This window comes from Callospermophilus lateralis, chromosome 18 (genome assembly GCF_048772815.1).
Source record: "Callospermophilus lateralis isolate mCalLat2 chromosome 18, mCalLat2.hap1, whole genome shotgun sequence".
Lineage (NCBI taxonomy): Eukaryota > Metazoa > Chordata > Mammalia > Rodentia > Sciuridae > Callospermophilus > Callospermophilus lateralis.
The window spans coordinates 3,042,570-3,066,552 of record NC_135322.1 but is presented as its reverse complement, the minus strand read 5'-3'; the positions used below and the strand labels follow the sequence as shown (position 1 = coordinate 3,066,552).

Genomic DNA, 23,983 nt, shown 5'->3' with positions numbered 1-23,983 from the left:
AACAGAGACCTGAAGACTTGATTAGAGGAAGAGACCTCACAATGGAGAAATCAAAACAACCAGAAACCTGCAGCTCAGTGGGCGAGTAAGTCAGAAGGAAGGTAGAAGTGTCCTCTGGCCTGTCCCCCCGACCCACTCGTAACTGGGGGGCAGGAGGGGCGTAGAGGGGCCAGTCCATAAGGACTACACTTCCCAGAAGACACTGCGACAGACCCTTCCCTCAGGTGCGGCCCCTGGCCGCCAAGGCTGATGGGGAATGTAGTCCCTGAACGGGACAGGCCGGCAGAGTGGTATGCCTGTCTATGCGTTTGGAGGGGATTGAGCCCCAGAGCTTCGCAGGCCCCCTTGAGGGCCTGGCATACTTTCTGGTCTGCAGGTTCCTGGGTTTCTGAGCCCCAGTCCAACTGGATGCTGAGGCTTCCTCTGTCTCCCGTATCATTGCCGTTGTACCCCCAATTCTATGCCCGCAGGCCCCAGCCCCCGCTTCGACCCTCGGCGGGAGGCCTGCCCCTTTAAGAGTGGCCCCGCTGACATCACGGCGGGTGGGGGGGGGTTGGCCCCGCTCCCAGCTCCGCGGCGGCTGCAGGACCCGGCTCTGCTCCTCTGCGCCCGCCCGCTGCTCTGGGGACCCCGGCCCGGGACGCCCCCTCCCGCCTCCTCCAGTCCCTGGCCTGGCTAGAGTTCCAGTCTGTATCAGGGAACCCCACCACCACCCCCGGCTCGCCCCTGCTCTCTCTCCTTCTCAGGGTCTGTCTCTGTTTCTCTTTCTGTCTCTTCTGCCTCTTTCTGTCTCTGTCTCTCTCTTCTCCAAGCTCAAGGTCTCTGGATCTCAGCATCTCTCGGCCCCAGGCTTTTGAGCGCTCTCTGCCTCTTTCTTTCTCTTTCTGGGTCTCTGACCTCTCCACTCCCTCGGCCTTAGAATCGGAGCCTCGGTAGTGGAGGGGGTAAGGGATCTTAAAGTCCTCTGTCTCTCCCTTTCCCTGTCTCCTACCGTCTCAGGACCCGTGGGTCCCTGACTCTCTCAGCCTCAAGGTCTCTGCGTGTCTCTCTCTCTCTCTCTCTCTCTCTCTCTCTCTCTCTCTCTCTCTCTCTCTCTCTCTCTCTCTCTCTCTCCTCTGTCTCTTTGTGCCTGTCCCTCCCGGGCGCTCTGCCTCTGTTCCCATTCTCTCTCCCTCTCTGCCTCCCCCATCCTCAAGGCCCATCTCCCTCCCTCCCTGCATCCTTCCCCCTCCCTCCCCGCCCCTCCCCTCCTCCGCAGTAGCCAATGAGCGGCCGCCGGTCCCTGCTCCCGGCTCCGTCCGCCGAGTGAGGCCGCGGGCGCGGGGGGTGGGGGGTGGGAGGCCGGGAGGGGGCCGGGACGCCGGGCTCCGGGGCGGGGGCGGGGGGCGCGGGCACCGGCGACCCCGGTGGCGGCGGCGGCGGCGGCCGGGGGAAGCCGCGAGGCCGGTCATGCGGCTGCGGGGCCCGCGGCCCGGAGCGTCCGCCCAGCCCTGAGCGAGGTGAGCGCGAGGGGAGGGTCCTGGAAGGCCGGGGGCGCCCCTGGAGGAGAGTGGAAGCCGCAGCTGGGACCGAAGGGGCCTGAGTGGCGGCTGGGGTGGGACTCCGGCGGTCAGGACGCCCGAATTCAGGAGGCTGTGGGGGATGTAGGGGAAATTGGGCCTGGCGATCCCCAGAGGACAGGGTCCGAGGGTCCCGGAGCCGGGAAACTATACTCCTAGCGCCGGTGTCTCCGAGACCGTTGCCACTGGGGAGGGTCTAGGCAGAGTCCTTGAGAGGCGGTACCTGAGTGAGGGTGGAGGGCACAGGCCGGAAAAGCAGGGTGTGAATCTGGAAAGGGGTCCCCAGAAAGGGGGAGTTACCGTCTCCCCAAGAGATTAAAGGGAGAAGGAGTTGGGACTGCGGGTTTGAGGATTAGGACCCCTGGGACTCAAATGCCTGGGGTAAAGGACGAGAAGGAGGCTCCAGGCCTGGGGGGAGGGTCCCATAGGAGGATGGGCTGCAGAATAAGGAGCTCTGGGCCGGCCAGGTAGAGGGGAGACTGGAGCGAGGAAGGCGCGTGTTCGAAGGGGTGCAGACCGGCAAGATCCCAGCTGGGTGTGGAGGCAGACCGAAGAAAGTGTCAGCTACCTGGGCAAGAGAGTCGGCGACGGGGTTTAGGATGCTTGCTTCGCAACTGAGAGGACTGGAGCGGAGCAGGCAGCGGGCGGTCAAGCCCTGGAGCCACCCGGTGGGGGTTGGGAGAAAAGCTAGCTAGAGCTTTGCCAGTCCCCGATCCCTGGGGGGGAATCTTGATGCTGTGAATAGGAGGGTGGGGGCTTGTCATAGACTCCGGGGGTCCTTATTGAGGTGGGACAGAGTTTCAAAGTTTCAAGAATTCTAGTTAAGGAAGGTGGAGTCTCACGTCTTGGTTACATTGTTTGGCGAGTATTTAGGGGGTCTCAAACTTTTCTGTCAAAAAGATGATGGATATAGCTGGTATTCGGGGATGTTGAGGTCTCTGGCTGAGATAGGCTGAGGATCCCAACGTGAGCCCCCGTATCACGGCATTGTGTGGTTTAGGGGAAGGGGGATATGAGGATTGCAGGTGAGGAACTGGAAATCCTTCCGTTTCATGTTTAGGGGCCTCCTGGTTGGAATATCTGGGTTGCCAATTGGACTTTGGGAGATCATAGGTATGAACTAGGGATTTCTTGTTCGGAGGGTCCAGTGTTGGGATCTGCATTCCATGGTTGATGTTGAAGAGTGTCTGTTATTAGAAGTCCTAGCATGAGAAGTCAGGGGCAGAATCTCTGGTAAGGAATTTTTGGGTCATCTGATGGGGGATGGGATCCTAAAATTCCTAGTTTTCTGATTTCTAGCCAGCAGATGAGGATCCTAGTTTTACTGGGATGCTCTGGTTGGGATGCCGGGTCAAGAGTACCCCAGCTTGTTGTTTAGGCATTCTGGAGTCTCTAGTCAAGATCATGGTTCCAGGTCTCTGGGTCTCACTGTCCTGGGATCCAGAAGCCTGTAACCAAGACCCAGTATCCCAGGTTCAGGGGCTGCCTGATCTGGGAGGGTGAAATTAGGGTTCTGGGGTTTTGGCTCTGGATTGTGGCAGTGATCTTAGATTGGAGTGCCAAATTGAGGTCAAGGCACAGGATCAGCTTTAGAAGGTCATGGGTCAATTTCATGGTGTTAGAATGGGGTGTTAGGGTCAAATCCGAGAGTTTAAGCTTTGATGGGGCCTCTGCTCAAAGTCTCAGGTAAGCTTGAAGTCAAGGGTCTGAAACCAAGATATGGGGGTTAGGAATTCTTGATTAGTGACCCACTTAGGGGATTTCTGCAGTTCAGAGACAGGGTCCAAAGGAAAAATATCGTGGCATTGGATCAGGGCATGGGTTAGTTTCTGAATAGGTCAAGTGACACAGCATCCAGAATCTAAGCCTACTATGCCAGGTGCAGGCACCTAAGTCCTGGCTTAAAGTTGAGATGATGGATACTGGTCTGGGAGCTTGGGTCAGGACAGAAGAAGGGTTGAAGCTGCCAGTCAGCCTAATAGTTCTGTGTCACCAAGTCAGGCTCAAGGTTGGGGACTCTGGTGGGGCCTGATTCTAAGACCAGGTTCTCAGTTTAAGGCAGGAGGTCAAGGCTGGGAGTCTGGAGATGGAACTGAAAATCTGGAATTAGAATTTGTGATAAAAGCCATGACATTTGGAACCAGGTTCAGGCCTGGGATCAGTAGATTTGAGGCTTCTGGTTGGAAATCTAAACCTGGGGTTAGGGACCCGGAGCCAGAGCCAGAGCACAGTTAGCAGATACCAGAAGGCCCATCCTGAGGTTGGGGGTCAACAGTTGGTGGCTCCAGTCAGTAGGCAGGGCCCGGTGGTGGTTCAGGACACAGAATTCGTGTTGGAGAGTTTGGTTGTGGAGTTAGCTTTCTGGCCAGGGCCCGGTATACCAACTGGCCCCACAGGTTGGGGACTTGGGTGAGTCGGCTCCTGGTTCTGCACCTCAGATTCTGGTTCCGCAGGCCCCGCAGGGCGCCCCCCGCCGCTGAGGATGAGTCACTGCAGCAGCCGCGCCCTGACCCTGTTGAGCAGCGTGTTCGGTGCGTGCGGCCTGCTCCTCGTGGGCATCGCGGTCAGCACGGACTACTGGCTGTACATGGAGGAGGGCACCGTGTTGCCGCAGAACCAGACCACCGAGGTCAAGATGGCGCTGCACGCTGGCCTCTGGCGAGTCTGCTTCTTTGCAGGTGCAGCAGCTCACCTGCTCTTTGCCCATCCGTCCAGCCTTGCCTGGGACCCTGAGTACTTATCCATCGTCCCCGTGTTCCCGAAATCCAGAAGCCGACCCTGCTTCCCTTCTGGAAGCCCAGGTTTCTATGTGGAGCCCGTGCCTAGCCCTTTATTCGCTAGACCAGGAGCCTGAGGCTGACAGACTTCAGGTCCTCAGACCCCTGCCCACCCCTGCCCTTCTTATTAACTCTAGACTCGGTGGTCTAGAGTCAGAGTCCCCTGGACAGTTCCAGGGTGATATGGGCCGGATAAAAGAATCCAGCCTCCGGGTTGACCACAGAGACCCCGGCCTTTCGGGAATCCTGATCTGCGGTCCTTATTCCTATCGGGTCCCGGAGTCTTCGGTGAACAGTCTACTCTCTGAGGACCCCAGGTCCAGCCCTGCCCTCTTCCAACCAGGTGTCCCCAGGGCAACTCACAAGACCTCCTGATCATCCCGCCTACCCCATCCCCACTCCTAATAACAGAACAGCCCAGAGCCCTTGGGGGAAGTGTGGCCGCTCGGTCCTGGGGACTCACTGTCCCTCCTGCCCCTGACGACCTCTCTGGAACGTCCCTGTCATCCTGCCATCTTTGTCTTCCCACCAGGTCGAGAGAAGGGTCGCTGCGTGGCCTCGGAATATTTCCTTGAACCAGAGATCAACTTGGTGACGGAAAACACGGAGAATATTTTGAGTGAGGGGAAGAGGGGGGAGGTGCCCAGAAAACCAGCGGGGTCACGGGAGGAGGGGCAACGTTGGGAAGGGGAGGGGTCCAAGTGAAAGAGCAGAGGCTAGAGGAAAACCAGGCGGAGGGAGAAGGGGCAGGTGGAAAGGGCGGGGCCTGGGCAGGGAGGAGTCGCAGGAAAGGGGCGGGGTCAAGCCACGGGTGTGACGGGGAGAAGGGTGGAGTGTCAGGAAGGGGAGGAGCCGGAGGGGCCAGGGTGATGAGAGCCGGGGGAGGTGTCCCACTGGAGAGCCCCCCTCACCCTGCCTCTCACTGTCCACCTCTCCCAGAGACAGTGCGCACGGCCACTCCCTTCCCCATGGTCAGTCTGTTCCTCGTTTTCACGGCCTTCGTCATCAGCAACATCGGCCACATACGCCCTCAGAGGACCATCCTAGCCTTCGTTTCTGGCATCTTTTTCATCCTGTCAGGTGAGCTGAAGGAAAGAACTTGTAAGTTGGGGAAATGGTTTCAAGTGGCCCCCTCTCCCACTTAGAAAGCTGTTTCCTTGCTGTGTGTCTCGGGAGGAGTTGCAGAACCTCTCTGAAACCCCACTGTCCTTCTCCACTGCACAGCATTGCTTAGAGAACCAAATCATAGCAGATGCGTATTGGGTGCTAATAAGCTGCCCTGCTCTGTTCTGATACAACAGCCCTGTGAGGTGAGTGCTATTAATAGCCCCATTTTACAGATATGGAAGCAAACACTCAGAGGAATGAAGTCATTTGCTGAGGGCCACACAACTAGTGAGAGGCAGAGCTGGGAATCAAAGGCACTGCCAGTCGCCTCCAGAGCTGTATTTTTAACCACCCCTGATATTTTAGTAATTAACAGTTTACAAAGCTCTTTATTTTCTGTGCAACATTTTAATTTTTCTCAAAGAGAAAGTCAAAAGTTTTGTAGTGAATGCTCATGTGTGCAGGACTTGGGTCAACGATTGGCGTCTTGCTAGATTTGTGTTATCCTATATCTGTTCCTCTGTCTATCTTTCTAACCCTCCATTCATCTCTCTTACTTTTTAGATACGTTTCAAAGTAAATTTCAGGTGTCTGTTCACTTAACCCTAAGCACTCCACTGTGCATGTTGTTAGCTAGACTTCTGTATTTGTATACAGTTCTTTTTTCTTTCTTTTGAGGTTAGAGGCTCTTTGTATGATCTCATACTCCTCTCATGCTATCTCTCAGAGTTGTTATCACTTGCTTGGTAAAGCGGGGTAGTGAGATCCAGAATTGTGTAGAGAGTTGCCCAAGAGGGCTGGGGATACAGCTGAGTTGGTAGAGTGCTTGCTTTGCATGCACAAAGCCCTGGGTTCAATCCCCAGCACCACACACACACACACACACACACACACACACACAGAGTTGCCCAAGATACCAGTCTAAACTGGTACCAGATGACTCAAGGGCTCAGACTTCCAGTAGACTTCACTCTGGAGTTTAGCCTTCCAAATTTCAGCTCGGTGCAATCCACTTCAGTCCAGCTTAGCCCAGTGCAGCTCAAACATGGGAGGCCTGTCAGTCCAGTCCAGCTGACCCCAATTCATTCTGACTCAGTTTTCCAATTCCATTTGAATGAATTTGCCACAATTAAATTGAGCTGAAGTCAGGTACTTGCAGCTGAGATGATGTTTGATAAACAAACCCTGCCATGTGTCTCACCTCCACGCTGTCCCCCTAGAGCTGCACTTGGCTTCGTCTTTCTGGTTGACTGTGCAGAGTTGAAGAAGCCTCGTCAGTGTCCCCTCCTCCAGGCTCCTCCCTGCTCCTCACCCAGCTCTCTAGCCACACCTCCCCCGAGCCTTCAACCTAGCCTGACGAGACCTTTTCCAGGGAAACCAGGGTGCAACCTCTGTGCAAACTCAGATCACGGCATGTGGAGCCAGACTGAGCTAAAATAAGACATGTAGAATATCACCATCCCAGAGTGTCAGAGCAGAAAGGTCTCATCATTTTTCAGATGGAAAAATAGTGGCCTAGAGAGAGAAAGTGGGACAGGAGTAGGTAGCATGGGGCGTTTTATTCAACCTACCCAAAAAACGTTAGGAGGAAAGCCCCATTGTTTGCAGTTCACAGAAATGGAGAGGGACTAGAGGAGGTGACAGCCAGTCAATGGAACTGGGATTAGAACCAAGGGTATTCTCCCAAACCACGTGTTCACACACCACTGCACCAGGAACTGCCTGCCCAAGGTCAAGCCCAGAGTCAATGATGCAGTCAGGGCTGGACGTCAGACTTCTGATCCAACAAGAGTCATTTGGAAGAGATCGAACCCTATGTCTGAAACTCTTCCTTGAGTTTATTTCAGAGACTACAACCAATGTGTTCTACCCCATAGGGAACCATTCCTATGTCCTCAGGCTTATGGGGTACAGTGGGTAGAGGCACATGAGGCGAACCTAGAATGACTGGGGTCCAAATCCTACACTAACACTTACTTCCTAGGTGACTTAAGACCTTCTCTTGCTGAATTGTTGCCAATAACTCTTCATTTGTGGACCCTGAAATTTTAATTTGATGTAATTTTCATGTGTCATGAAATAGTGTGCTTCTTTTATTTTTATTTTTCCCCACCTGTAGACAAAAAAAAAAAAAAAAATTCTTAGCTGGTAAACCATACAAAAACACTTGGTGAACCAAACTGTAGTTGGCCAACCCCTGATCTAGATCATGGGTGTAAAGTTCCTGGACTGAAATAGTGCGTACTCAACATGTAGGGGAAATAAATGAACAAAAACTGAAATGCAGAAGTAATAGCAGTCACACAGAGTGCCGTGGGGCCAGCAGTTCTGAGCACTTCATACAAATTAAGTTATTTATTTGTCTTGACTTAAAAGGCAGGTACCATTATTATCTCCATTTTACCACTGAGGAAGCAGAAATACTCAGAGGTTAAGTTTTCTGCATTAAAAATGGATTCCAACCCAGGCCTCCCTCACCATGGCATTACCCTGCCCCACTAAAATTTAAAAAATTCTAAAAACAAAGGACCTAACACCAGTACCTTAGATCTTGGAACAGAATGACCTGGTCCAATCACCTCATGTTCACAAAGAAGACTCTGAGTCTCAGAGACAGACAGAAGTTGCCCGGGGAGGGTTTATTGATGGATTGGGCCCTTGGTTCTAGAGAAAGCAGTGAGGGCTGGGGCCGGGGCAGGAGAGGGGCATTGCTGGGGTTAAACATCCCTCAGGAACTGTTCTGGGCATGGACTAGGGGAAGGAGACTGGAAGTGGTGTCACAGAGGAGGTGGCTCCTGTAGTGGCCCATGCAGGGGCCGATGAGGTCTGTGTGGGATGGAGGTGTGGGCATAGGGACAGTTGGACAGTTGTAGGAGAGAAGGACATCACAAGGGGATCAATGGAACCACATGACTTGCTGGGGGTGGGGTAGAGGGCATTGATTTTCTTTTTCTAGGCCATAAGAGGCAAGCACATGCACAAGTGTACACACGCTGCTGTCACCCATGACCTGTGCCTCTGCTCACTCATGCAGTCATGGGGCATCCTGTGTGCCAGACTCGGTGCTTGGCCCTGGAGGTACAACCCACTCTAAACAGGAATCCAGATATAATCTGGGCCTTGGTCAGAGCCTGTCACCACCAACTCGATTCCTTTGGGTGGACTTAAATACAGAATGCCTACTCCAGCCCACAAGCTCTTCCACCATCTGGCTGCTGCTCAACCTCTGACCCCACTTCCTAACCCACTAGCACTCTTGACTCAGAACATGGATCGCAGGCTGATCTTGGGATGTCTAACCCACGTTCCTCTCTGTGTGGGTCGCTTCCTCCTCATCCTCAAAGGGCTCAGACCTTTTTCTCTTCAGGGCTGCCTTCTCTAACAAATCCAGCAGCCCTTATGTGTCTTCATAGTATTTGCTGCTGTTCTCATCTCGTGTGTTTTCAGCCTCTTTCTACCAGAATGTAAACCCCCAAGGGCGCGGACCTTTCAAAACCTGTGCTTGCTTGTCTGCAGAGCCTGGATGAGTTGCCAGTGTGACATAGACGCTAGAGTGTGTGCAGAATGGAGGAGTGTAGAAGGGGGAGTGACCGCTCAGGGCGTTCTGGAAAAGGGGAGATGCATTCACCCAAGACAGTCCGGTGGCATGAGCAGTGGCCAGGGAGGGCTTCCAAGAGGAGGTGACACCTGTGTTGGTGCTGAAAGGGCAAGGGAGGATTTTTCCAATGAAGAAAGGAAATTGCCTTGTATGGAAATGTTCATAGCATGTGTAGAGGCTCAGGAGCAGCTGTCCATGGTGCTGAAACCCCATTGTTCTGAAGCCAGGTTGGTTCTATTCAGCTTGATTTTGCCTACTGTGATCTAAGAATTATGGAGCAGGTGTAGTCGAGGGAGTGGGAAGAGAGTATGAGAGCTAGATTACAGAGACAGGAAGGGGGGAGGGAGGGAGGGATGTGTGTGTGTGTGTGTGTGTGTGTGTGTGTTTTGGAGAATCAGAGCCATCGTGAAATGGCCAGGATGGAGAAAGGAAAGAATGGCTTATTTTCTAAAAAGCCTTTTCCTCATTGGAGATATTTGCTACAGACCTTGCTTCTGGCTCTGCTGGTGGGGACTGTTGGCTACTTAGTACTGTAAGGTAAAGCAGGGGCTCACCTCCAGGCTGGAGGGGGCGGGAGGCAGGGTGACCAGCAGGAACTGGATCAGCCCAGACTTTCAGGCTGAAGGTGGATGCCTCCCCTGTGGGAAGCCGGGAGCCGAGAGGAGCTGAGAGCACAGACGGGTAGAGTCCATCCTGTTTTTAGAGAGAACCAGTATCTGAAGCAGGATGATAAAGATTTTGAAACAATGACACAGGTATAGAGAATAAGGGCCAAGCCGGGCTAGGCACCTGGGGCTGCAGGGAGGGTTTTGCTACATGAAGAACCCAGAAATAAAGTGGACCATTTGGTGGGTGACAACTCTTTGTGGTGGAGAGAGAGAGGGATGGAGATGACCCCTGCATTTGGCTTAGGCACTGAGTGGGGCTGGCATCTGGGCTTCCTTCCAAATAAGGGCAGGCTTCCCTGTGAACCTGCCTGTCTTTCAACCCTGTCTCAATGGCTTTCCACTGGATCGCACTTCTCAGGCTCTCTCTTCCCAAGTGTCAAAATTATGGAATACTAGAGGTCGGAAGTGCTATATGGTGTCCAGAGTGAGGAAAGTTTCATTATTAGAAGGGATGAAGGAATAGTGGGATTTGGAGTGAATGAAAGAGCAGGCCAGGCACCATGGTGCCTGCTTGTAATCCCAGCTACTCCAGAGGCTGAGGCAGGAGGATGGCAAATCCTAAGCCAGCCTTAGCAACTTAGCCAGATTCAGAATAAAAAAATAAAAAGGGTCAGGGTGTAGCTTAGAGTGTTACCTGGATTCAATCTCCAGCGCACAAAAATATATGTTAGTTAAGATTTAAAGGAAGAGACAAAGGCAGTCAATGTGCTTTTGCAGAGGTTCTGTTTACCTGGCAAGAGTGTTCATGCACTCATCCTTGCTGGGTATTTTGTTAGGTGCCAAGAATGCTACCCAGTAGGACCAAGTGGACGTGTACTGGCATCATAGAGTCCCCAGCTTCCTCGTGAGTTGGGGGACATGTACAGTAAAGAAATGACAAGGGCTGGGGACACAGCTCAGTTGGTAGAGTGCTTGCCTTGCATGCACAAGGCCCTGGGTTCAATCCCCAGAACAAAAAAAAAAAAAAAAAAAAAAGAAGAAGAAGAAGAAAGAAAAGAAATGACAAGCAGGAGCATGTGAAGTGGTAATGCGTGCCACAAAGGATACCAAGCAGGTTAAGGAAGGAGAGTGAGTCATTGCTCTGTCACACCCATCAGAATCACCTGATCTAAAATATCTGCCCCCCCCACTCCTTTTTATACACACCATACACATTCTTGGCTTTATTATTTGAAAGTAAGTTGTAGGCATTATGATAATTCATCTCTAAAAAGTCAATGACAGCATGCATCCTTTAAGGAGGCATACACTCTTCCATAGGACCACAATGCTGCTCGCACAGTTAGAAATTTGATAAAAATTCCACAATATAATTTAATCCATTTTCTTACTGTCCCAGTTGTCTCAAGAATGTCTTTTTTTCTGGACTGGGGGTATAGCGCATTTGTAGGGCCCTTGCCTAGCATGCAGGAGGCCTTGGGTTCTGTCCTCAACGTTGTGGAGAAAGAAAGAAAGGAAGGAAGGAAGAAAAAAAAGAAAGAAAAGGAAAAGAAGGAAAGGAGGGAGAGAGGGGAAGGAGGAAGACTGCTTTTGAGCTTTCCCTTCAGAACAAGGGTTGGGTCTAGGTTCACGCGCGGCATTTCGTTAATAAATCTCTTGTCATGGAGACTGGTTGTGCCACAATGTTTCTTTTCCAACATTGACTTTCAAAATATATTTCATTCTGAAAATATGGAAAGACTGGTTAGGGAAGCCCCGGGCACCCTTCACTGGGTTCCAGCGATTGCCAGCATATGGCGGGCTTTTTATAGTCACACCACCGTGTCCCCTTTCTGTACTTTGCTGCCTTATTTTAAAGCCAGCCTCAGACAGCAACCCATTTTGTCCACAAGTATTTTAGTATATCCCTGAGTTAGAAAGTACTCTTTTATTTACTATAGCCATGTTTCCATTATCGAGCCCAAACAAATAAGAAGAATTGCTCAAGATCATCTCCTATCTGGTTAGCGTTCAGTCCTCCCACCGGGCTCCTCAGTGTCTTTTAATGGCTAGTTTGCTGCAAATCAGGATCCAAATTCCACATGTGCATTTAGTTGATAGATCTCTGAAGACTTTTAATCTCGGTTCCTCTCCTTGACTGTATGTTTTTATTTTTATTTTTCATTTGTATTTTGAAGAAATCTGGTCATTTGTCGTGTAAGAATTCCCACATTCTAGAGTTTCCCAATCATGTCCCCGTGCTGTGGTGTAATACACATCAGCCATCTAAGATCTCAGGAAGCCTGGGCAGATCTGGGTTTGTTTTTGGCAAGAGCACTTCATAGGTAGGTGGTGCTGTTCATGTCCTCCTGCATTCCACCCATGGACAGACGCTTCATGTCTGGGCCTCTTCCTGAGCTACTGGGATTGCTCTCTGGCTCGGGCACTTTCACCTTGATTCACACATCATCCCCTGAAGGACAGGGGGTCCCACAGAGTATCCCCAGCCTTCATTGACCCGACTCCTCTTTTAATCTATTCCTCTTTCTTATATTTTCTGTAAGCTGGAAGTTGTCACACTAGAGGCTCGATGACAGCAGATTAAACGTGGCTACCCAGAAAACTCAAGAGGTGCTGCTCTGACTTTTGGATCACTTCAGTAGCAGCTAATGTCAGGCAGTCCCCACCCCCTGCCCCTGTCAGCCTCAGCCCCATGAAACTTGAGCCCTTGGTACAGGTGATGTCCATCAGAGCTCTCCATTGATGAGGTAGACTTTTCTCTTTGCAATGAAGAAGTAATTGGCAAGGCCACGCTGCAGCACTGTGGGGAAAAAAATCCTGTTTCGGGGTGTTCATTTTTATTTTAATTTTTTTTTTTAGAAAAAAAATGCAAACCTATGGAAAAGTTGCAAAAAGAATACCAGGAACTGTCAGATAGCTTTCACCTAGACCAGTTTTTACCCTTTTGCTGCTTCCCCCACATGTACATGTACACTTGTGTATGTAATATATACATTGTGCATACAAATGGATGTATACACAGAAACACCTAAGTTGCAAACACTTCACTCCTAAATAGTTTAGCACATGTTTCCTAAGAACAGGGCATCCACCCCCCACCCGGACTGCACTGAGGATTGAACCCAGAGGCACTTCACTACTGAGCTACATCCCCAATCCTTTTTTAAAATGTTGAGAAAGGGTCTTGCTAAATTGCCCAGGCTGGCCTTGAACTTTCTATCCTCCTGCTTCATCCTCCTGAGTCACGGGGACTTCAGGCTTGCTCTACCACACCCAGCTATAAGCATTTTCTTATGAAACCACAGTACAATAGTCAAACTCAGAAAGTTTAATATTTTCAGGTAATACATAGTCCATACCCAGATTGCAGCAGTTGCCCCAATATTCCTTTGTAGTCATTTTTTTTTTTTTTTTCTGACTCAGGATCCAACCTAGGGCTATGGTTTGCATTTCCTTTGTCTCTTTAATCTCCTTACAGATTAAAAAAATCATATTTTTTTTTTTCTTTGAAAGGAGTAAGCTAGGTACAGGGGGGGTTAGATGCTATAAAGAGGAAAACATCCAACATATCCATCTTCCTCCCCCCGCCTTGCGCCCTGCGGTCCTCCCTGTCTCCCTGCTCTGGCTCAGTTTGGCTTCCTCCCACCTTGAAGACTCGCTCTCCTTGCCCCACAGGCTTGCCTTTAGCCTCGCGGGCAGCAGTAGGCCTTTCCTGTTTCTGCTGCTTTGCAAAGTCACCGGTGGACAGGCCGAGATGTTCTCCTTTGATACTCTGAACAGAACAAGGAAAGGGCCACAGGAGGCCTCTTGGGTGCTTTGGGATCTTTGAACTTCTCTTTCCCGTTCAGGAGGATCTAGGTGGCTCTTTCCCTTTCATTCTGCCCTTGCCCTGTCTTCAAATTTTCCTTTCTCCTTGGCAGACTTTATTCTCTCTGAACACTTCTTAGAAACCCCGAGAAGCTGACCGCAGCCTCTGGGCACTCCTGGGCGCCTCCTGCGAGTTTGTGCAGATGCACACGAGGACATTTTCCTCTGGAATCCTGCTTTCTCATGTTTTGTTGCTCTCCTCCCTCTGCGGCCGGTGCCTGCTGCCCGCCTGCTCTGCTCGCACTGCGCTGTCTCTGTGGGTCTGTGCAGTCGATGCTCTGTAGCGCTTTTCTTTCGTCTTTTATATAGCTCCGATGCTTTTTTTCCCCCAATCTTTCATGTTGGCGTTTTTGAACTGTGAAGTCAGTGGTTTTGTAGACTGTCCCATGGTGTCCCTGTGAGTGGATCCGGGTTACGCATTCTCAGCGGGAGCACTACCCGAAGGAAGGAGAGGCTAGCTCAGCCTTCCACACGGGCCCTGGGAGTCCACCTGCCCGATGATTGGCAGTGTCATAGACAATCCATGGGGAGGTTCTGTCGTCTAGAGATTCAGCGTCCCCTGGTGATGCTCGCTTGCACCTAACACGTGCCACCCTCGTGTACAAATGGGGATGCTACTGAAGCAATTTTATTTCTCTTATTAAGTTTTAGAAATATCAGCATGGACTCATACTTAAAAAAAAAAAGTTTTTTTTTTTTCATCTTGTCACATGACTTTGCTTGAGTCATTCACTTTGGTGCTCATACTGTCCTCAATTTGACTACCAGGAAGCTCTTCCAGCTGGTCCTTGTGGGATGGGACCCAGAGCCTCACCCATGCTAGGGAAGCACTCTACCACCCACCCATGTCCCAGCCCTTAGTTTGTTTTCTTATTTTAAGACAGGGTCTGACTAAGTGCTGAGACTGGCCTTGAACTCGTGAGACTGTGCCATGGCTCCTGGCTCTTTACCACCCCTACCCCTGGCTTCAAATTGGCTGTTTCTTCAGGGAGTCTAGTTCCTTTTAGTGAGGAATGACATTAGGAACCAAGAGCAGGGGGGCTTGGTGTGCTCAGTGCTTTTCGGGGTGCCACTCTCAGGACCTTCAGGTCAGAAGGCTGGGAAATTATACATATTTAAGGAGCAGGACCTTATAATGATATCAAAACAGCACATGAGTTTTCTTGCCTTACTTTGTTTGTACCTTTCTTCTTTCTGAGAAGCTCTCACTCCCTGAAGCATCAGTGTATTCATGGGTCCACTCAACCCCACAATGCACATGAAATAACTTCAGAACTGCTACCCCTAGATTCCACACCCCGCCCCGAAAAAAAATCTACTAAGAAAGGCTCAAGATAGATTACTTTGTAGGTCTTTGGTCTTTAGTCTGATATATATATATAGGCAAAGTGCTGTTTTTAAAAGCTGCTTGGGGGCTGGAGATGTAGCTCAGTGGTAGAGCACTTGCCTAGCAAGCACAGGCCCTGGATTCAATCTACAGCACCCCCCCCCAAACACACACACACACACACACACACACACACACACACTTTTACTTAGGTTATGCTCCTTCCTACTGTGGCCATACTTTTAATTTAATATAGGATTAGATTCATTTATTTGCCTATTTTTAATTTCAGTTTTCCCCGTCTTGATGATTCTCTTTTAATATTTAGCTTTGCGCAGTGGCAGTATCGTAGCCAATGAGGTTTAATATAAAGTATTTGCCCAGTTTCGGAGGTGCACTGTTCTCCTCCTTGCTGGCGCCCACCCCGTTTGCCTCCCATGCGCCTCTCCACAGAGAAGCAGGTGCACGCCTGTATCTTCAAGCTTCTTTCCCGCCTAAGAGGCAGCTTGCTGAGCACTCGGGTCCACGAGTTGCCTTGCTCCTTGCGCTTGGTGGTGTGGTCTGGACTGTGACACTGCCTTGGGTCCCGGAGGTCTCCCTCCTTGTTTCTCTGAGGCACAGCACTTTGTTGGACGGATGTGCCACAGTGGATTCCATCTCCATGAGAGCATTTCCTGCCTCTCCAATTACAAATCAAGCTGCAGTGAGTTTGCTTGTGCATCTGATTTTCCACAGGATCAGAGGGATGCCTTCAGGATAAATTCCTAGAGGTAAAGGATTGATTCACATGTGGCTTTGTTAGGTATTGCCATATCCCCTGCTCAGAGTCACACTGTTCTGCACTCCCACCTTCTCCCAGTCTCACCTGAAGATGATGGGAAGCTTTTGATCTTCTGAATGTTTAGTTTTCATCTGCATTGATCTTATTTTGAAAGAGGGAGGTTTTTAAATTTATTATCTATTTATTTAAGACAAGGTCTCACTGTGTTGTCCAGGTGGCCTTGAACCTCTGGAATCAAGCCACACTCCTGCCTCCATGTCCTAAGTAGGGGAATGCAGCAGTTGTGTGACACTGTCCCTGGCTTAATTCAATGCCTTTTTATAGAGGTGACAAAAACCAACAAATCCCAGCATCTCAGGAGGCTGAAGCAGGAGGATCATGAGTTCAAAGACAGCCTCAGAAATGCTGAGGCACTAAGCAATTCAGTGAGACCCTATCTCTAAATAAAATACAAAATAGGGCTGGGGGTATGGCTCAGTGCCCCTGAGTTCAATCCCTGGTATACCCCCCCCCCAAAAAAAAGAGGTGACAAACACTAGTGCACACCTGTAGTCAAAGTGACTTGGAACCCTGTGCAGTGGCTCAGGCCTGTAATCTCAGGATCTTGGGAGGCTGAGGCAGGAAGATCACAAGTTCAAGGCCAGCCTTGGCAACTTTGTGAGACCCTAAGGAACTTAGGGAGACCCTGTCTCTAAATAAAAAATAAAAAGGGCTGGGGATGTGGCTCACAGGTTAAGTGCCCCAGGTTCAATTCCTAATACCGAAGCCAACAAACCAACAAAAACAGAGGTGACAAACTGGAGGAAGGCACTCAGGAAACTGGGAGAGGCATATTCTGGGGGCAGGAACAGCACAGGTGGAGGCCCTGAGGCAGAAACTAGCTTGATGTACTCGAGGAAGAGAGGAGAGCAAGGAAGTAGGTGGCTTAAGCAGAGGGACGGGAGGACTTCTCAGGGATGAGGTTGGTGGGGACCAGGCATGCAGGTATTAGTGTCTACAAGGTCACCCAAATTTTTCTCTAAAGGGTCAGATCACAAAGATTTTCATTTTTGCTGTCTGTGTGTCGCGATACTCTGCTCTCCACAGCAGTGGAAAGCAGTCAGCAATATATCAACAAATGGGTGTGGCAGTAAGCCAAGAAATTTGTGTTTATAGGGACAGAAATTTGAAATTCATATACTTTTCAAATTTGAGATTTAATTCACAACATACAGTTCATGTAATGTGCATCATAGACTTTTTAGTAGATTCACAAAGCTGTGCCACCATCTCCTTAGCTAATGTCACAACACTTGATCACCATCAAGAAATCGCACACTCGTTAACAGCCAGTCATGGTCGCCCTCCCTCCCAGGCCCTGGCAGCCACTAATCTACTTCCTGTCTCTGTGCAGTTGCCTGTTCTCGGTAGGAACGGGGTCACATGGAGTGTGGTCTTTAGCATCTGGCTTCTTTCTTGGACCAGTTTCCCGTGCATTCCCGTGGTAGCCTAGGTCGGCACCCATCCCCTTTGCAGGCCAAATAACATTCCTTCTGTTGATGGCCCACAGTGTGTTTATCCATTCATCAGCTGGTGGACATTCAGGCTGTTTGCACTTTTTGGCTACTGGGGAACGCTGCTACAAACATTTGTGTACAATTTTTGGGGAGAACATATGTTCTCGATTCCCTTGGTTATATACCTAGGAGTGGAATTGCTGGGTCATATGGTAATTCTATCTTTAACTTTTTGAAGAACTGCCAAAAGAAATCCATATACTTTCTGCATGCTACAAAATATCATTCTTCTTTTGACTTGTTTTTCAGCCGTTTATTATGTAAAAGCTGTTCAGAAACAAGAGGTGCACTGGATGTAGTCTATAGGTCTTTGGTTTGCAGATCCCTCTTAGAGGCAATGAAAAGAGTTTGGATTCTGGGTGTGACAGTCACACAATGCTTATTTGTAGGACTCTGAGGGAAGACGCTGATAGGACTACGTTAGATGGATTTAGGACAAGAAATGGTATGGCCTCCTTAAGTCACCCAGGTCTGGCTGCTGTTAAAAGCAGAGTTCATATTAGGAAAGTGATATTTGTCTTTTGAAATTCTCAAGCCAGACTTCTCCACACCTCCATGTGCCTCTGTTTCTTCCGCTGTAAGTGGTGATAAAATGTGTCTACTTCAAAGGGTTGTTTTGAGTTTTGAATGAGTTACTCTCTATTTAATGCTGAGAACAGCACCTAGCAGACCAAGACCCACATAAGTAGCTGCTAGTATCATTGATGCTGTCACTTCTTTCCAGCTCAGGCCTCGTTTTCTTCCCCATAGAATATCACAACTCCAGTGACTCCCTGCCCATCTGTTCCCAACACCAAAGCCCTGAAAGGGTCTTCTAACACTCTGATCTGGCTGTGTCCTTCCTCTGCCCCAAGCTGCCATGGCTCCCCAGTACCCCTGGCATCATGCTCAGCTCCTCAGCCTGGCATTCAAGGCCTATCAGGACCTTGTCCCTGCTCCCTTCTCTAGCCTCAATTCTGTGGCTGTTGCCCATGTTGTAGGATAGACTAGCTTGGTGTGCCCCCCATGAAATCTTGCCCATGCTGTTCCCGCTGCCAGGAAATGGTGGGGCTCATCCTTTAGGACTTGGACAAAGGAAATTTTCCTTGATTTCCCTTGGTCCTGCCCCAGGTGACCTTGGGCCTCTTCTGGACCCACAGAGCTCAGTGCCTCATGCCTCATAGCTCATATCACCCTGCTTGTGATTGTTGGTTAGTGTCCATCTTTAGCTTTCCCAGCTGCACTGAGAGTCTGGGTGGGGGGTTCGGGGTAGGGTGAAGAGGAGGTTGTTGGCTCCTCTTCAGACTCCCTGCACCTAATCTAGGTCCAGCCCAGGGGGTGCTTTAAAACAAAAATATCAGTCCTGGACGTGGGGGGAGGGAAGGCAGTGCTGTGGGGCTGGGGTTCCACTTCCTCATGCACCAGGGCCCCTGCTCTGCTCCCCCTAGGCCTCTCCTTGGTGGTGGGCTTGGTCCTTTACATCTCCAGCATCAACGACGAGGTCATGAACAGGCCCAGCAGCTCCGAGCAGTACTTCCATTACCGCTATGGGTGGTCTTTTGCCTTCGCGGCTTCCTCCTTCCTGCTCAAAGAGGTGATGTCGGTGGGGTCCAGACTCTAGGGTCAAGCGGGGAGGGTATGGGGGCCTGATTCCCGGGCCCAGGAGGATGAGGAGGCTGGGATGTAGGCTCTGGGTTATGAGGGAGATGGCGGGACTGCGGGGGTGGGGGTGGGGTCTAACCCCTGGGTCCTGGAGAGGAGGGATCTGGGAACTCCAGCTCCTGGGGTCCTGGTGAGGAATGGGGACTGGTTCTCCCGGGTCTGGAAGAAGGGGGTGCCTGAGGGCTTGAGCTCCACGGGCTTGGGCGAAGAGCGGACTGGAGCCTTGACTGTTGGGTTCTGCGAGAGGAGGGGACTGGGCTCGGGTGGAGGCCTGGGAGCGCCTCCGGGACTCTGACGGTGCCTCGCCGCAGGGGGCCGGCGTGATGTCGGTGTACCTGTTCACCAAGCGCTACGCGGAGGAGGAGATGTACCGCCCGCACCCCGCCTTCTACCGTCCGCGTCTCAGCGACTGCTCCGACTACTCGGGCCAGTTTCTGCAACCCGAGGCGTGGCGTCGGGGCCGCAGCCCGTCGGACATCTCCAGCGACGTCTCTATCCAGATGACGCAGAACTACCCTCCCGCCATCAAGTACCCCGACCACCTGCACATCTCCACCTCGCCCTGCTGAGGCGCGGCTGCTCCGAGCATCCCCTCGCCCCTTGCCCTACCCCTCCCCGCGGGCCGCCCTGACCGCAGCCCCCTGCCAGGGATACTCCGGCCTGAGTCAGCGGCTCCACCTTTAGGCCCCGCCCCGTCACCCTCCCTCTCTTCAGTGGCCCCTCCCACTTTCCCGACCTCTCCTCTTCATTGATTCCTTCCACTTGAGAATGACCCCGCCCTCTGGTCTCAAGCCGCAGACGGCCACGCCCAGACAGCTAGCCCCGCCCCTTCACCCCGTCAGTGAGCGCAGCACCCCGAGCCCGGCCAGAGCCGCTTCACTGCAGGGGCGCTGGGCTGCAGAGTGGGTTCTGCAGCCGCCAGGAATGCCGATCATCCTCTCCCCTGCGCCCGACTCCTGTCCCGACCTGCCCACCGCTCCGGGTCGGGTGGGGCTGGGGGCCGCGGATAGGGCTCGCTCGGTCTCTGCCACCCCCTTTCTCTGCGCCTCCGAGCCCCCGTTCTTTCTCGCTGGCTGGGCCTTTCCTGCCTCCTGAAGGACTTCCTTCCAGGGTTCCGGCCAGTCTTCTAGCTTTCCCAACTGTCCTTGGCCTTCCTTCCTCTCCCCCCCCCCCGCCCCCTTTCCTCCCTCCACCTGCACAACCCCAGCCCTCGGTGCATCCAGCCCGGCTCTCCGAAAGACACGGGTGGGGACCCTAGGGTGGAGGGACCTTCCCCACGCCATCTGCACACCTGTGCCCGCCTCTCCCCCCTCGAGGCCCCTTCGGGGGAGGGAGGGGCAGTAGCGGGGGTCGACACCCCCCAAAACCTTTGTCTTCCATTTTCTGGCACTTCTCCTCATTGATGTCCCTCTTCCCATCTCACACCCCCAACTTTGGCCTCTTTTAAGGGCCCGTCCGCCCCCATGGACAGATGGGGGGAAAGGGGAGGACACCAGGAAGTCACCCACCCCTCCTTATTAGGGGAGGAGGGGCGAGGTAGCACAGTGTTGTACACGGAACCAGAATGCCCCCCCCCGGGTTGGGGGAGGGGGCAGGGGAGGGACGGGGGCTTTTAGTTTGCATCTTAGGGGGGAGGGGGGAGGGGGGCCGCAGCAGTTAACCTGTCTTTACGCAGCGATTTTTAATGAGGCTGGGGGGAGGGGGGGCCTGGGAGGTGGGGAAAGGGGTGGGGTGGGGGGCCTGGCTCTGTTATTTACCGTGTATCATATGTAAATATCGACAGAAACTTCAATAAACTTTATTTCAAACACGTCTTTGCTTGTCCAGAGGGAGGGAATTATAGCGCTGCAGCATAAGGTTAAAGTGGTTTTAGGGGACTTAATAATCGTAATGAACAGACGCACTTTTATTCGGTCGTGTTAAGTATGAGGACAGCAAGTAACTTGGGTCAGGATTGATAAAAGTTCCCTTGGTATGAGGATCCTCACTCCCAATGCTGTTACTACTGCCTGCCTTTCTACTTCCGCTGCTTCCTGCAGCTTTCTCCCAAGCCTCACATGGGCCAGAGAGGTGAAGGGCTCATCCAGGATCACACAGAAATCAATAAAGCCACTGGCTGACACAAGTCCATCCATCTGGTTCTGAACTTGACTTCCTTCCCCTTCACCAGGGAGCACTCGGCTCCCTAATGCTTGGCTCTGTCACTCCGTGGAGAAACAACTGCTGCCATTTGTTGCACACACCACAAGCCAGACACTTTCCTCCTGAACAGGATCCCTTAGGCACTCACAGCAGCCTGTGTGGAAGAATTGTCACTCTGCTTTTGCAGGTGAGGGAAGGAGACTCAGAAATAGGCTCCAAGCTCTATGGTCTCCCCCACTATAGTGAGGGACTGGGAGCAACCTAGAAGTTGGATAAGCTTATTCTTGAGATTGTTTTTCCCCCAGTGCTGGGAATGAACCCAGGGCCTCCCACATGCAGGCAAGCACTCCACTGCTGAGCTACACACTCAGCCCCAGAAAACTTATTCTTCAAGTGTATTGGACAGGAAGAATAGGGCCAGCCCCTCATTCTTTGCCATGTCTAAATTTAGCCTCTTGAGGGGCAATAAGAAGCACCTCTGAATCACACCACAGTTGGTGACATCACAGCCCCATTCCTGGATGAGTTGAGCACTTTTTATTTATTAGCTCTTTGGAGCTTCCCACCTCCCCTGAACTAGGCATCCCAGTCTCCCCATCTAATAGATGAAGAAACTGAGGTGCAGGGAAATTAGGTCACCCAGCTGGTAAAATGCAAAAGAGAATCTGTGCCCAGGCCCATCTAACCCCAGAGTCAAGCCTACTAGCTGCTGTAATTTATGACTACAGATCTGATGCAAACTCATTCTGTGACCTTGATCAAGTCTTTTATCTCTGGGGCTTTGGCTTCCTTTCCTGTTTAAAAAAAAAAAAAAAAAAAAATGAGGGGGATGGTTTAAAATGATTCCAAATCCCTCTGGAACAGGGAGGGCGGTGTGAATAGGTTCTCGGGAAAGAACTCATGTTCAGCAGGGTCAGACTCCCGGAGGGAAATATTCTGAGTCATTTTTCATGATTCCAGGAATTTCTGAAGGTCATGCTTGAGGTTTGCAATGGCAAATACATTTCAGCTTCTTTGTTAAGACTAATTGATTCATAGTGACTGCTTGGAGCACAGTATTAGAAGGATTCTGAACATTTGCTCAGTGGGGAAGAAGTTTCCATTGATTGGTGCTGTCTGTCGTGCTGATCGATTGGTGCTGCCTGCCTTGCCTGCAGCAGGAGTTTTGGTGTTGCAAGTGCTGGATCTTTGCTGACTCTGTCTAAGACCAAACAACTTGAAATCCTATAGCTCATGTTCTTTTTAAATAATAAGCCAAAGAAAAAGATAATTTAAAAACAAAAAAAAATCAAATAAAAACTTAAGCAAGGTTTTTTTTTGTTTTTGTTTTTTACATTTTAAAAATGGAATAGGATCCCATAAAGATTTATTTATTTTTTAAAAAGTCAAGAAAAGTTCCACATTGTTTATCTAAAGTAAACCTGAATATACCAATATTGGAACATATTTCAGGAATATACTATGTATATTCAAGCATATATGCATGTGTTTAAATTCACTTATAAGGGAGAGTGTAACAACATAGGCACATCTACTTGACATAATGTCATTATATTAGGGGGTACACGTAGTTCTGTACCTTCTGATTTCACATGTCATGTATTATAAAGCTCATCTACTGTTACCTGTTTTCCAAAGTTCACTACTGTTACCTGTTTTCCAAGAATGCTTAATAATAATAGTTTGCATAAATTAGTTGCATAATTTATCAGGTGTTTCCTCTGTGCCAGTCACTTTGTATTCAAGTCCTAAACACCTTACATTCCATAACCCAAGGAGGTTTGACACTCTTATTATCATCTTCATTTTACACATGAGATTCCAGGGCATAGAGAGGTTAATTAATTTTCTCTTGGTCACACAGCTAGAAAATGGCCAAACTAAAATTTGAATCCTGGAAGTCTCCTGAGCCTACAATGCTTCCCCACTGAGCTCTAACCATGTATAATGAAGTCTCACCATTCCACTTGTTTATCTGTGACTATTTTTCACACACTTATATTATTTACACACTTGTATTATTTACAAACCACGTTATACATCAGTGGTTCTCAAAGTGTGATCCAGGGTCCCTGGGCATCCCTGGGACCCATTTAAGAGAACCGCAACATTGAAACCATTTTTATGACAACACTAAGATATTATTTTCCTTTTTCATCCTTATTCTCTCAGGAAATAGTATCTGGAAGTTTCATGATAAATCAGAACACAGTAGATTCAACGCATAGGCAGGAACCCTACTTTCCTCTATCAGGCCAAACAGTGAGTAGATTTTTAATAATATTAACCAATAACACTCTATATTTTCTTTGTATTGGAAACCATAGTTATTTTTCTTTAAAATACATTAAAGCATGCTCTAACTTTACTATTTTATGTATCAAACACATATTTAAATTATACATTTACATTTTTTATTTTTTATCCTCAGCATTCCAATAAAGTAAAATAAAATAAATCTTTATTTCAAACTAAGAAATGTGAAGCATGTGAAATATCCACAGCTATAACACACACTCAGGTTGTGTGTGTGTGTGTGTGTGTTTTCCAGGGACTTGGGCACGGTAGGCAAGTGTTCTATCACTGAGCCCCATCCCCAGCCACAAGTGGTGTTTTTGAAGTGTGTACAGGAAATACATCAGTTGTGGAGATTTATCTCACTTTCTTTTCTTTTGTGGTGCTGGGGATGGAGCCCTGGGCCTGTCACAGGGCTCTGCCCCTGAGCCCGCTCCAGTCCCAGCCTCTTCTTTGAATGGCTATGCAGTGGTCCACTGCACGCAGGTGATTTATTTTAACAGTCATTCATTTCATTATTATTACATGTTTTAACACCTGATCTCGAGTTTAATCTTTCAGCAGCAGAGAGGGTGTGAAGGGGAAGGTGGCTTTGCTTTCCCACCTTGGCAATCCCAGCCTCACCTCCAGAGCAATAGCTCCCTGCTGGTGGCTTCTCCTCTATGTCCCTGGTCCCCTGGTGGGGTGACCTTGCCCTCAGGTCACATCTGGCAATATGTGGGCAC

The 23,983-nt window shown here is 50.3% G+C and overlaps 1 protein-coding gene across 1 annotated transcript; it reads left to right on the top strand.

Moving 5' to 3' along the window:
- Window positions 1-1,411: 1,411 nt before the first annotated feature.
- Window positions 1,412-20,369, top strand: Cacng7 (calcium voltage-gated channel auxiliary subunit gamma 7). Its single transcript, XM_076838806.2, has 6 exons — window positions 1,412-1,499; window positions 4,013-4,237; window positions 4,869-4,955; window positions 5,276-5,416; window positions 18,608-18,753; window positions 19,133-20,369. The coding sequence occupies exons 2-6, from the start codon at window positions 4,042-4,044 to the stop codon at window positions 19,388-19,390; spliced, it is 828 nt and encodes a 275-aa protein (XP_076694921.1). The 5' UTR covers window positions 1,412-1,499; window positions 4,013-4,041; the 3' UTR covers window positions 19,391-20,369.
- Window positions 20,370-23,983: the final 3,614 nt, after the last annotated feature.